Source organism: Colius striatus, chromosome 1 (assembly GCF_028858725.1).
Source record: "Colius striatus isolate bColStr4 chromosome 1, bColStr4.1.hap1, whole genome shotgun sequence".
Taxonomy (NCBI): domain Eukaryota; kingdom Metazoa; phylum Chordata; class Aves; order Coliiformes; family Coliidae; genus Colius; species Colius striatus.
Genome location: NC_084759.1, coordinates 143,440,270 through 143,453,985, shown reverse-complemented (window position 1 = coordinate 143,453,985; position 13,716 = coordinate 143,440,270). Strand labels below are relative to the sequence as shown.

The following is a 13,716-nucleotide window of genomic DNA, read 5'->3' as shown; positions in this document are numbered from 1 at the left end:
TAGTTTGTAGGTCATCACACAAAGGCTCATTATCTTCTTTCTTGTACTTTTCCATGAGAATCTGTTACTAACTATAACTTAGAACCAGACACTATGCTAAAGGAACTTGGTTGGCAGTTGCTCTATGCCAGCAGAAAGTATGTTACACATCGCATTCAGCTAAAACACTACTTGCATTTCAAAACAATTAACCAGCCAACCAAAAAAAAGCCAAAAGACTAGCATGCAATATGTAAGGCTTTTCTAGTTTTTCTCCACCTCTCAAAGCTCCTGAACTTAAGTTCAAGTTGATAGCAACTCTGTCACTCACTCTGTTGGTCTCACTTTTGCTGAGGTAAAAATTAATGTTGCTTTAAAAATCCTTGTTCTCAGCAACTAAGTTTCAAAATAGAACTGCTTATTCTAAATACTTCATGAAACTGTTGTCATAGTCCACCTGGAGAGTTCTGGAGCTTTAAAAAACCATAATAATCTTTGCTTTCCCTTATCTCCCCACCTCCCTTTTATTCTCATCCTTTTTTCCTCTACTTGCATAAGGGTGCAACTGAGTAGATTTCATCTACTTTAGTTTCCTTCACCTCTTTCATGTTGCATCTTCTCTCATCAGCAGTGTTAGATAGCTGACAAGAAAAATCTCTGAATTTTACCTCAGATTCTTTATTTTCCTATGTAACAAAACAGATTTTAAGAAACCCACCCAAAATTCACATTCACTTCCAGATCCATTATTTTTGAAGTAGAGGAAACCCAAAAATATGAACAGACTCTGCTTTGACAAAAAGACATTTGAACTATTGCTTGGAAGTGGTTACTTTCATCCTGAAGTTTTTGAAGCTTCATCAAAACAGTTCAGTTACTGACAAAACTTATTTTTACAATAGCAGCCACAGGTATTTATGGGCTTTCATGTTTTACACCACAAAGCATCAGGCAGACCTCAGACACAGTGCATGGTTAGACCTTGCAACAATGCTTGCGACAGTACTTCTGCAACTAAACCAGTGCTGCCGTATTGCATGGGAAATAAGCATTGTTGAACTGGGTGTTACTTGGTTTAGAGACTGGCTGGCATTGCCTCATGGATGCTGTGTGCACAAAAAGTGAGTCTTGAAAACAAAATTGGCTTTTTATGTAGTTAATGTTCTGTGTTAAAAGTGTCCTTTTAAATTCAAGTGGTAAGTGCCAGAAAATTATGAGAATCACTTTAGGAAGATGTTAAAATAGCCTTTAAGCATATTTTGATCTTTATTGATAGGTTTTACATCACTAGCTCCACAAGACTAAAGTCCCTCAGTGAATACATTTTGTAACTTTTAAGTTCACCTACCACAGATGAATACACAGAAATGGAATGAAACAGAACTGCTATTAAACTGCCCATAATGTGCTAATTTGGGGAAAAGAAGTAGAGACATAACACTACAAATCCTTTAAAGCAATTTGTTTTTCTGTAATACATGATCCAAGATCTTTAAAATGGGCAGTTCTCACTAGTCTTATTTACTATCTTAAGCAAAATGGGGAATTGACAATTGCCACAGTTAATAATATACACTTCTTACACCAAGAATAGGTTTTGTTTACATTTATTGATTACTGAACATCCTCTCACCTGCTTCTATGAAGAAATTAAAAGGTAAATGAAAGTACTTGCAATTGCTTGCTAGATGCTGTAGAGCTGCATTACTGGAGAGCAGACAGTTCCTGAGTGATAATGATCAGGTGTTCTGCACCACTTCAAAAAGCGATGAAAACCACAAGACAGCACACAATCTCCACGTGCTAGGGAGGTGTAATCCATTTTTACAGCTAGGTTCTTTTTTAATTATAGGGAAACTTATTAAGGGACAATTGTTTTTGTATGAAATCATTATAGCCTTAGTTCCTCTAGTGTTTTCTTTGTAAACAGTTTAGGAACTTAAATTATTTAATGGCAGTAATGACGTTGTGGCAAGCATAACCATATAGTCTCCTTGGTTAGAGAAGGGTATCCCTACTATAAATGGCATTCTTGTCCATTCATCATTAAGAGTATCCCTCAGTATAGCTCAGGTAATAGATGAAGGAAATACTGCCTTTTTCTTAATTGAGGAGCAGTAATGAGAAAGGATGTTTTGTACTGTAATTACAATAAACAATTGACATACTCTCCAACTGTATTCTTGAGGCATCTATATAATGGGATGATCTTGTAATTGCCCTTGTGTTTTGACTCTTTCAATAGCAAATACTCTTTCCGTTCTTTCTACCAGTTTATAACAGGTCTTTGGTTTGTAAATGTTATGTAAAACATCACCTGCAGATGAAACTGAGGGATTTGGGTCACTATACTACTCATGAGGTTTTTCTGGCATGCTCTTGGTCTGTATACAGCACCTTTGATAGTCACCTTACACCTGCACAGACGTTTAAATCTTTCTTTGGTTTGCCTGCAAGTTCTGGGATTTAATGGGAAAAATAGGACAGAGGTAGAAAATCACAGTGGTGCAAACGCTTGCAGTTAGAAGTGGTGTTTATATATTCCTGACAACTTGAGTTGTGAGCACCTTCCACTTGCTGTCACACACAAACACCATTATGGTAAGCAAACCATTTTCAGGGTCTGTGAATCTATTTAACGAGGAGGACAAGTCTCACAAACAAACACACTCCGAAACACAGCAGGACTTAAAATTGTACATTTTTAGGAAGCTCCTTGCAGCAAATTTCTGTCTTGTTGCGAGTTTTTTGTTGTCCATATATGCCTTAGGTACCTGCATAACTGTGAATGCTGGTTCTCCACTGTGCAATTGACCTCATCATCATTCAGTCTTGTTCTCAAAGGGACTGAGTCTTGTGCTAGCAACTCCCGTGGCAGCACATACAGAATAATCAAGCCTGGTGTGCAAGCTGGAAAACTACCATAAAAAGGGTAAAGTGGTAAGAGAGAAAAAATAGGATTTTTTTTTCTAAGTGTAGTGAAGCTACGTGCTGGCAAAGAGGGTCTGGAAGAATCCCCTGGGTTGGACAACTACGTGTCTGCGGGACTGGTGAGCCTTTGCCAGTGCAGCCATTCACTGTAAGGTACCAAGAGGCCACCAAGCAGCGACGGACCGAGGTACCTCAGCACAACCAGAGCCGTGGCAGCTGCACCCTGGCAACAGTGCAGGGCCCGTGCCTCTTGTCTCTGGCCTCGCCTTCCCCTGTCTGCCGTGTCTGACTGGGCCTGTTCCCTGCCGGGGCGCTGGGCCGCAGGGCTCAGCTGCTCCTCCATCGCCCTGGCAGTGACGGTTTGCCATCAGCCGAGTCTCCCGCTGTACGGCGCAGACGGCGCTGGCTGCAGAGCATCCGAGCACGCAGCCCGAGGGCACAGGCCTGCTCACCGCAGCCACGCTCTGCCTCAGGGATCCCCACAGCCTGCGTGCCGTACCGCGACATGGCCGCCCCCGGGCAGGCACGGCCCGAAGCCCGCTCCCCATCCGCCGCCAGCCGTCCCGCCTGACTTTGATCCGTACAACGACATGGCGGCCACCTCTCGCCGACCTTTGCGCGAAGCCAGAAGGCGGCGCCGCGGCCGTAAAGCAGTGCCCGTTTCCCGATAGCCAGCTGTCGCAAACCGGTGAATGGCTGTGGAGAGGGACCGCGGGGGGTGGGGGACACGAGCTTGTGATTGTGGCACGGGGGGGCGGCTGCGCTCAGCGGCGGCTCCTCTTCCTCCGCCTGCCCCTGGGGAAGCGCTGCCCGCCGGCGAGGGAAGAGGAAGATGGATCCCAACAGGATCATCCAGGCTCTGAAGGGCACCATAGACCCCAAGCTGCGCATCGCCGCCGAGAACGAGCTCAATCAGGTGAGGGGGGCGGCCGGCCCCGGCTGGGACCCGCCGGCGGCCTGCCCTGCCCCGCCCTCGCCCCGCCGCGCCTCGCCTCGCCCCGGCCGCCGCGCCGCACGGGGTCGCCTGGCCCCGCCGACAGGGGCGGGGGGTGGGGGTCGGCGTGAGCCCCCTCCTCCGCGCCGGGACCGCCCGCTCCGCAGCGTGCGGCTATGGGGCGGAGGGCCCGCGCTGGCCCTCCCCCCTTACGCGGGTTCCAGCGGAAAGCGGGTTTGGGCCGGGGGCGGCGGCGGCATCCCGCTGCGGAGCGGGGCCTTCCGCGCCGGTTGTCAGCAGTCACCCGGCCGCCGGCCGGGGCCAGGGACAGGCCCGACAGCGGGAGGCAGGGCCGCCCCGATGTGGCTGCCGGGACCCCTGGGGCGGGGGAATGCCCTTGTGAGACCTGCCGGCTGCCCGAGCCCCCGCGGAGCGGTCGAGGAACGCGTCCGGCGGTCGCTGGTGCGCGCCGTCGCTGCCCGGCGGCTGTGAGGGACCGCTGCCCTCCCTCAATTTCGTCCTTAATTTGTGACAGTGGGAGCGGGACGTGTCGGAGTGGAGTGCGGCAATCTAAATCCTCGGCGCTAACTGCAGCGTTTGGTGCTGGGAGGCATCACATGTATCTCCGCCGCACTCTTGATCTTACAGATAGATAGCAGTGACTCTCAGGGATTCGTTTCGTCCCGTTCAGCAGCACGCCAAGTAAAACTTTGAGAAAGACAGCCTAGGTTGTTTTTTTTTTTTTTACGGCTAGTATTTATCACAGATCCCCACAGTTAAGAGAGCAACAGTATGCACCGAATCAAAGTCTGAATGTGGACATTTGAATAAAGTTCACTGCACAGCATTAATAAAGCTTTAACCTCTATACTTTGATGGAATATTTGATCAGTTCACTTGAAGGATCTGTATTTTTCCACTCTGTTGGTACGTTAACAAAACGGTCTGTGAGAATTGGCTGTCAGGAATTACTGCTACTTAAGGTTTGCTCCTGCAGCTTAATTTTCTATTTAGGCAACCTAAACCTCCCTCTGAATTAGATACAGCTAATCCTTGCTTTAGCAGTTCATGATTTTCTTTAGTAAATCAGTGGATTAAGTGCTGGACGTTGAGAACGATCTTAGATAAAAATAGATTAAAACTTTATTTGGCGTAGTTACTTAAGAAATTCATCAGTACATACTTTTATCCCTACTGTTAAAGACTGAGGGGGAAATTTGTCAGAAGCCTGTTACACAGGAATCAAAACTACAATCAGAAGCTGCTGCATGTTTGACAGGATCAGAACAAAGACAGCTGTCTGGATTCCTGGGTCCTTCTCCCAACACAGTCACTTTACAACACCGATGAATACCTTGAAGCACAGGAAGAGTTTTGAAAGTCTTCTAAGATTGAGATCTGTAAAATGATATAAGTTCAAGTGATGTGTAATGCAAATCACATGAAAGACACAAGTTTTAGATTCAAGATTTAGATTTATTGAGAACAGGTTGAGATACAGATTTTTATTAGCTGGCACATTTTATCTTTCCTAACTATTATAAAGAGTGAATCTTGAAATTGTGTAGGCAATTAATGTGTAGGCTTCCCGTTCCTAAATGAAGCATGATGTATCTGACTGACAAAATGTACTGTTGCAGTGCTGAGTTTGACGTGACTCTGTGGATGAGTGGAACAAAAATGCTTCTGAGGAATGTTGCTTAATGTGGGTCATTGGCATCTTGAAGCCTTTTAGTGCTTTTGAAGCAAGACTTCAAAGCACTATCTCAGACTCCTGTGTATCTAATGACAGTGTTGACATGACACTGTTCCTGCAAGTACTGGAATCCAGATGCTGTTCTAGCATTTATCTCACAAAAGAGAAAACCCTCCAGCAATAAGTACTTGAAATGGTAATGTGACACTTGGCCAAACAGAACAGAGGTCACCTTTATTCTGGACAATAGTTACAGTGATGTCGCTGCTGATTCAAGTTTGAATCTAGGTAGTGGCAGGAGCTTCCCAGAGAGTGTAAATCCTATTAGTCTGACAATATTACACCTTTTTGTATATGCCTCATTGCTGATACCAATACAGAGAGTCCTCTGGAACAATGCCATAATAGTCTTGATTCCATGATTTGCTTACAGTATATAAAATCAGGAATGGAGTTAAATAAATTAAAGCTTACCTACCTGCAAGAAGTCCCATCATGTTTGAAAATGCTCCCTTCTCTTCTGTATGTTCCTGCACCTGTGTAAAGATAGAGCTAAATCAATGAAGTTGCTGTCTGCTGTCTGGATTACCACCTAACTGCATTCAGAAATGGAATTAAGATTTCTTTTTCCTCCCTTATTATATCTACTAGAAGACTGATTGTTCTTCCTCCCACAGCTTGAAACAGTGTTGATTTCCAGGCAAAATTAGTTTATGGTCCATTTATACCCATTTGTGCCAATCTTGGTACCCTCGCTGACATGGCAGTCAAAGGCTAATAACCCTACTGGGTTACTTACTGAGCCTCAACAGGCTGATGTTTCCTTTGCCTTATCATAAAACCGAATTTATGAAATTTTCATAGTAGGAGAGCATAGCTCTTCTCCACATCTGATTCCGTTTGAATGAATCTGTCTGTGCAACCTGATCATTTGTGTTTGCAGCGTTCCAGAAACTCTCATGTTCAATGCCGCTGATACTTCATTTGATGTATCATAAAACCACAACTACCTTCTTCATATCTAATGTCTACATATTTCTTATCAATATACCAAGGTCCTTTTATCCTGTGTTCACTCCTCACTAAGAAATCTCAAGCTTTTAGGAGAAATTTCTGTTTTCCTTGAGTGCATGACCATGTACTTTGTCCTGTTATCTCACTGTTTTTGTTGGTACAGTTCTAAAGGTCGTTCAGTTCTTTGTAGGATGTTTCTGATCTTTCTTCTTGGGTGATGCATGCTGCTTCTGAGTCATCAACAAACTTCACTTCTCTCAGTGACCTTAACACAAATGTACACGTGGGATTTGTCTGAAATGTGGTTCTTGATAAACTAGAGCAATAATTTCCTGCCAGGTCAATAATCTCTTTATCGTGTAACTGCTGTCATTTCCCTGTTAGCCTGTTGATTTTCTAAGTCTACACATATTTCCATCCCCTTCTTTTGTTTCCTTCTTTTTTTTTTCTTCATCTCTATCGCATCGTAATCAATGTGTACTTTATGGTCATATTTATCAATCACACTGTACTTATTGGAACAGTCAGTTATCACAGTGAGAAAGCTACCCAATTTCTCAGCAGCTTTCTTTGATGTCTCTTCTTATTGGTACTCTTGTGAGGTCTGTCTCATAGACTTCAGGGGCTTTTGCTGGTTTTAGTTATTTAATAGTGAAATATTGCTTTCATGTACCAGTTCTTGGATTGTTGTGGAATGTACCGTCTGATTATGTGAACATACAAAATTATTCTGATTCCAGTTCAGATAGGATTACTATACAGTTTTTATACATTAATCTTTATTGACTCAACCTGCTTTGGCCTGTAACAAAGGAAAGGAAGAACACAATTGCAGTAATTCAGTTATTTGTTTAAACATTGAGAAGCACTTTTAGGATTTGACTTTGACAGGAACTGAGTAGCAGTGCTGGAAGAAGAGAAAGAAGTGTGAGAAGATTCCTCAAAAGCAGAAGGGTTCAGATGATCTCTAAAGGTCTCTTCCAACCCCTACCATTCTATGATTCTATGATTCCATATCTTCCACATGTTTATTGAGATGGGTGCAGGGATCTTAAGGCCCCTCTGAAAGTGCCAATGAGCACCTCCTTAGGTAGAGAAAGGAATCTCAGGTGTTTGTATTGAAGACCAATTTGATAAAGAGGTTGACTTGCATGATTACAAGTAATATGGAATGTGGAGTTTGTTTGAGACTGAACAAATTTGGCAGCAGAACACAGAGAGGAAGGAATCTCAGGTGAGTTCTTACACAAGGTTATTTTCACTGTGTATTTCCCTCTGCAAACAATACTCTTATATGTAGACAGGGAAAGAAGAAAGTGTCTTTTCACGTTCTAGTTTGTTTGTACTATGACTGACAGTATTAAAAAAAAACAAGAGAGAAAATACTATTAACAACTGCAAAAATATTCTTGAGTGTGACAAATATTGATGGAATTTCTAAGTGACACTGTTTTAGTGCACAGCAAACAGAAAACAGAACTTAATAAACCAAACAGTTGAGCATTCAGATCAAATGTACCTAAGCCTTAAAATAATCTTTGTAAACAGTTACTTGCATATGTATTCAAGGTACAAATTTCCTCTGTGTGTTTGTCTTTGCAAATAAAGTTGTAGTGCCTTGGTTTTTTTAAGCAATTTTTATGTGCTGTGCTTGGATTCGGAGGTACAGAGAAAGAGACGTTTACTGCTGGTGGGGAAGGATGGTCTTGGCTCCACTTGTAGAAACTGAGGGAGTGCTCCAGATTTCTATAGCCATTGTCCCAGATTGTCCTGTTGTTCTGCAGTCGAAGAAGCACCTTCCAGTGCCCTTCTGCACTCAGCCACTGGGGTTGCCATCACTGTAGTGGGAAAGTTACTGACAAAAGTGATTACGGAGCAGTCACTAGCTGTGGGCTTCAAATGTGACAGCAAGCAAGAGGAAAGAAAAATGCTTACTGAAATGACTTTTGTAGCATACAATGACTGGTAACCTGGGAGCCAATTTTGGATGTTAGATGTGCAGAGGATTCAGTAGGAGCCATTTGGGGAAATTTTGATATATTTTTCCTGATTATTTGTCCTTGCGTTCTGGTCCTTTTACGTGTGATGGTGTGCATCTTGCTGTCTTTCAGTAGCCCATCTGAGGCTTTCCTGAGGAAATAGGCTGGAGCTGTGATGCTGAGGTGAGGAAGAATACATGTTAGGCCAAAAGTGAAAGGGCAGAGTGCAGAATGCTGTACAGCTGCAGCATGCAGATCCTGAGACAGTGGACACATGCCTTGGGACACACACGTTTCTTCTCCGTTGATGTAAATTTATCCAACCATATCTTACCAATGCTCTATACCTCTCCCAGTTTAGCTACTAGCCTTGCAAATTGCTGTGTCCAACCCTCTTAATCCCAATGGAAATGAAATGAGAATTAATATTTTTTTTTTAGCATAAATGCTCTGCTCTGCTCTGTGGTCTGTGCAAGAGCAGTCAGTATGTGTTTTACACAGCTTTAAGAAAATGGTTCTTTGGAAGTGCTTAGTCAAAGTTTGTTTCTCAAAAACTTTTACTTTCTCCTTCAAAATTGAGACATGCCCCCCGTTGATCAGCACGTTCACAGAAAGTTTTGCAATATCACTGTGTGGATTTAAGGAAGTGTAATTAGTGAGAAGCTGCACAAAGCAGCCCGCTGTGTTAGAGGAGTTGCGCTGAAGTTCTTTTTCTTTTAGCCATCTGGTGCCTCCCTGTGGCTCCTGGGCATAGCTCTTCAAAATCAGCAGATAGCTTTCTGTTCCTTCCATGTGACTGATGACACTCCTGTTCTCTTTTTTGTAAAAGCTCAGGTGCAACTCTAATGATACAAATAACGGTCTTCCTGAACTCATCCATCTCTCTTCCTTATCTCCTGCCATTTACAAAGTGCACACCTGGCAATTGCTCTGCACCTGCTTGTGTGATACGTACTGCTTTACTTGCTGGTGTCTGGGAGCCTATTGTATGGTTCCCCAAGCAAGGCAGAGAAAGGATACATCCCAAGACCACAATTAGCATGACAACTAAACCAACGAGAATGTGCTGGTGTAGGAAAAATGTTGCTGCATACAGCTTTTTAAAAAGTCCTCTGTTCTCAAAAGTGCAAGCGACGTGTAGTTTTCCCGCCTGGGTTTGTTGCTACACAAGTGAGCAGGATGGTGTTTAAGCTTCACGAATACAACAGAATTGGGTGTCTTGTTTCTAAACCAGGCACACAGTCTGTCAATCTCTACAGCGTTTGTGTTCCTGATAACAAGTAGAAAACGAAGCTGTTTGAATAAAGTGAATTATGGTAGCAACAGTAGTGTGGATGGAGTAGAAGGATTCAGTGGTAGCTTGATACTGTCTCCCGGTGATCTCTTTAGAGGTGTGGGTATGTAAAGAAACCCTCATAGCAGTATGCTGGCAGGGATGGGGCCCCCTCTGAGACGTTGTGCGTACCTTCTGCGTAACATATCTTGTCACTCCAGGCTCTTGCTGAGAGGATTTGCTGCGCAGACCAAATAACCATATTTGTATATATCCTGGCAAAACTTCAGGGGACAGCAGCTGTATGCCAGCACAAGTGGTACTAATAATGCTTCCGGGTGTAGCGTTAACTTTAATGTAGTAACAAAAACTGTTTGCACAGAAAAGGGGAAGTAATTGATACTGTTATCACTGTGTCCACACTACATGTGATCCTCATAGGATTACTGAAGAAAAACTGCAAGAAGAAAACAACCCTCAAAAGGTTATACTCTTAATCAATGTATTTGTTTATAGTAAGAAAAACTGTGAGTAGATTTGGCCTGAGAACAGCATATTGGCACAATTTAAAATAAAAAGACGGCTAGAGTTCACACACATTTTTGGTTTCCTGTGCTGCTGGGATTCCTTGTGCTTTTCTTATCTCTCTGGGAACTGGAAGTTGACTGCTGGAGGATGCTGCAGCCCCCATGAGAACTCACCAGTGTTGTACATATTCTGTCCAGTAGTGACCAAAGGGCAAGCTTTGGACTCCAGGTTACTCAAAAGCTGATCTTTGGAATCCATTGCGCTTCAACCAATTGCCATCAAAAGCTGGTATTTCAGCATGTCTGGAGTTCCTGTGCTGTCTGGTACAGCTCTTACTTTATTTGGAGCATTTCTTATGTATAATTAAAGTTTATAGAGAAGGAAATTGCAGGAGACTATGCTTTTGATTTGCCATTACTGCTTTTATCCGGGATCTCTGATTACTCGATAAACATCAAATAAGTCTCTGAGCACAGACTAGGTTAGAATTACTCTATTATTATCATGAGTAAAATGAGGGCCAGAAAGTTAAGTGATTTGGTACAATTATTGAATGATACTGTTGTGATGCAGCTATTACACTTAGGCATTATGAAAGCAATGTAATTTTACCTTATTATGGAAATGTTAGATCGAGGAATTGGATATATGAAGAGCAAAATGTAACTCTTATTTCACAACTTTAAAATGAGGCAAAGTTTACGGGAGGATGTAGTGTACTTAAAGCACAGCACTGGAAACAAACACAAAACTGCCAGGCATAATCTAGTTGGAAAGAAATACTATAAAAGGTGAAACAAAGAAAGCTGCTGCCATCTAGCCCCAAGAAGTATAACTCTTTGACCATAAAGCACATGGATGTAAGTGGTGAAAGATCTGACCTACTAGTATCTACCGATGTTGTCAAGGCTTAGCAGTAACTGCACTATGCTGAGTGAACGATTCTTCACTTTGAAGGGCAGCAGTATAATGCTATCAGATTTTCACATCTTTTTAATCTGGCATGCTTTGCTCAGAAGTTCAGTGAGCATTGTTTTCTCTTTGAAATTCTTCAGCTGCATGGCTGGTTTGGTGTTTGAAAAGTTCCCAGGAAGGCTGTGGGTTTTGTAATGTTGTCTGTCTATGCTTGTTTTTAATGAAAAATGATTATTCCACTGTTTTTCCCCAGTTTTTATTTTTCTGTTAAGGGACACTCTACAAGATAGCTGTATAATACATGGTTAATGCAGGTGCTGTTTACACTTGAAAATAATTTAAAATGATTTTCTTAATCTCTTCAAAATTTATTATTGCTATTGTAGCACAATCTGTTTTGCAAATAAATGGTATGTATTGATGAAGCATGTCAATGCCCATTTGATTTATGAGGCTAAATTAAATAACTCAAAGACAGGTCTTTAGTGCTTCTTATTATGCATTCTTGAATTATTTAAATATTCATTATGATTAATCTCCAATAGAGAGCCTTGTCACATTACTTATTCCACCCATGTGCCATTACATGCTCAGCTTCTACAAGTAATTATTTGGATTGCTGGATATCTGGGTAAATCCAAGTGCTAAAACCTTTCATACTTCTTGAGGATAGTCAGAGAACACTGCAAATCCTTTGGTTCTATTTCTTATTCAGCTGTTGATAATACAGTCTTCTTTAAATGTAGTGATTTGCTAACTGTGTTTTATATATATATTTCAGTCCTATAAGATCATCAATTTTGCTCCAAGTCTGCTGCAAATCATAGTGTCAGATCAAGTTGAATTTCCAGTGCGTCAAGCAGGTGAGATAAATTCCTTATTTCATTTTCTTTCAGTAGAAAGTCAGTCTGTTACTTATTTCGATGGGGTATTGATCTGTTGCAACACAAGTTCACGTTTATTCCAAATGAAGAAATGAAAAGGATCTGTCTTTGCTGTTTCATTCATACACGAGGGTCAGATAAAACCATGGGTATAGGGTGGAGTCCTGCTTTGACTTCCCTGTGTTTGTAGTGATCCCTGCTGGATTGCAGTGATACTGATATGAAAAGAGCATGATTTCTGCTCAAAACTGAGTACCCAGGGTGCCCGATAGCTAATTCTTTCTTCTAGCAATGAAGGAATAGCAATGCCAAGGTGAGTGGGAATTTAAAAAGAAGTGGGTCTTGTTTGAATACATCTTTCTTTCTTTGAGTCCTTTGTCCTGGAAAAGTAAAATGTTCTGAATAGTGAAAAAAACCCTATAATTCTCTAGGTGAAGGGTAGCCATGTATGCCTAGTCGCCCTCTGTGGTGTCCACTCACAAGAGTAGATATGAAGCAAGGTCACATAACTGATAATTTATAAATTTACAGTCTGAGTATATCTAGAAAGGTTGTCCAGCTGTGTATGTGTATTCAGGTATGGTCATGCAGTTAACTTGAGGATATACATCTGTAAAATCAGATTGTAAATTCTCATAATCTCTTTTAACGACTCTTACACAATGTTTTGGACAGATATAGAAAATACTCAAGTTTTTCAAGAAATTGACGGGTACTGTTTCATTCACAGCTCTGTTTTTATCCTATGGAACAGAATTTCCCACAGAAGCGTTGTTGGGTTTGTTTTGTGCAGATCTTGTTAATCCCCTGAGTGCCTTGGGGTGTGCTGACATACACTGATTGTCATGCTGGCATTTATTTTTTCAAAATCCAACTCTGAATAGCATTGTTAAACCATTCTGTAGTAGAGTTTGATGTTTAATCTAGACTCCATAAGGTCATCTTAGTAAATTCATCTCTCATTTCAGTATCATTCAGGAAAAAAAAACAATTATGTAGAGCAAAAATTTTTATTTGTGTTTATTGTTAATTTTTTTTACAAAGTAGAGATATAAAATGGAAGAGCATGTTTAAATTACATTTGTAAGTTAACATATTTCCCTGGGAATTTTTTAAAAGCCCAAGAATTTGTCTAACAAGAAGATCAATAGACAAAGTAAATTAAAATATTTGACTGATCTTTCTGGACCTGTTTCTTGTCTGAATATTCTGGCATGTCACAGAAAAAAACCTGGTTTTCCACTTGCTCCTATAAAATATTTTACAAAGTACATGTTTTCATATTTCATAATTTGTCATCATCAAGAAAAGGTGATTGTACCCAAGGATATCTTATTTACACTTTAAAAGTGAAACAGTACAGGCATAAGAGTTTATTAAGAACATTCCTTTAATGTCTTACATTGTATTTCTTTCCTTGTATTTGTTTCCTGAAGAATTGCCTACAGGCATTGTAGTACTGAGGCGTAAATGCTATTTTATTTTCGGTTGGAGATTAAGTTTCTTTTTTGTGGTTTTTCGTGTGCAATAGCAGAGAACAATTCTAAGGGATTATGGGAAATCCTAGTAGTGAGATAAAGCTT

General features: G+C 41.5%; 1 protein-coding gene across 1 annotated transcript in view; it reads left to right on the top strand.

The window, feature by feature from the left end:
* Positions 1-3,616: 3,616 nt before the first annotated feature.
* IPO8 (importin 8) overlaps positions 3,617-13,716 on the top strand; it is a 49,570-nt gene continuing 39,470 nt past the window's right edge. Inside the window, exons 1-2 of the mRNA XM_062010326.1 lie at positions 3,617-3,826; positions 12,031-12,112. Of these exons, the coding sequence (XP_061866310.1) occupies positions 3,743-3,826; positions 12,031-12,112 (166 nt within the window). The 5' untranslated portion in view covers positions 3,617-3,742. The remainder of the gene's footprint in view (positions 3,827-12,030; positions 12,113-13,716) is intronic.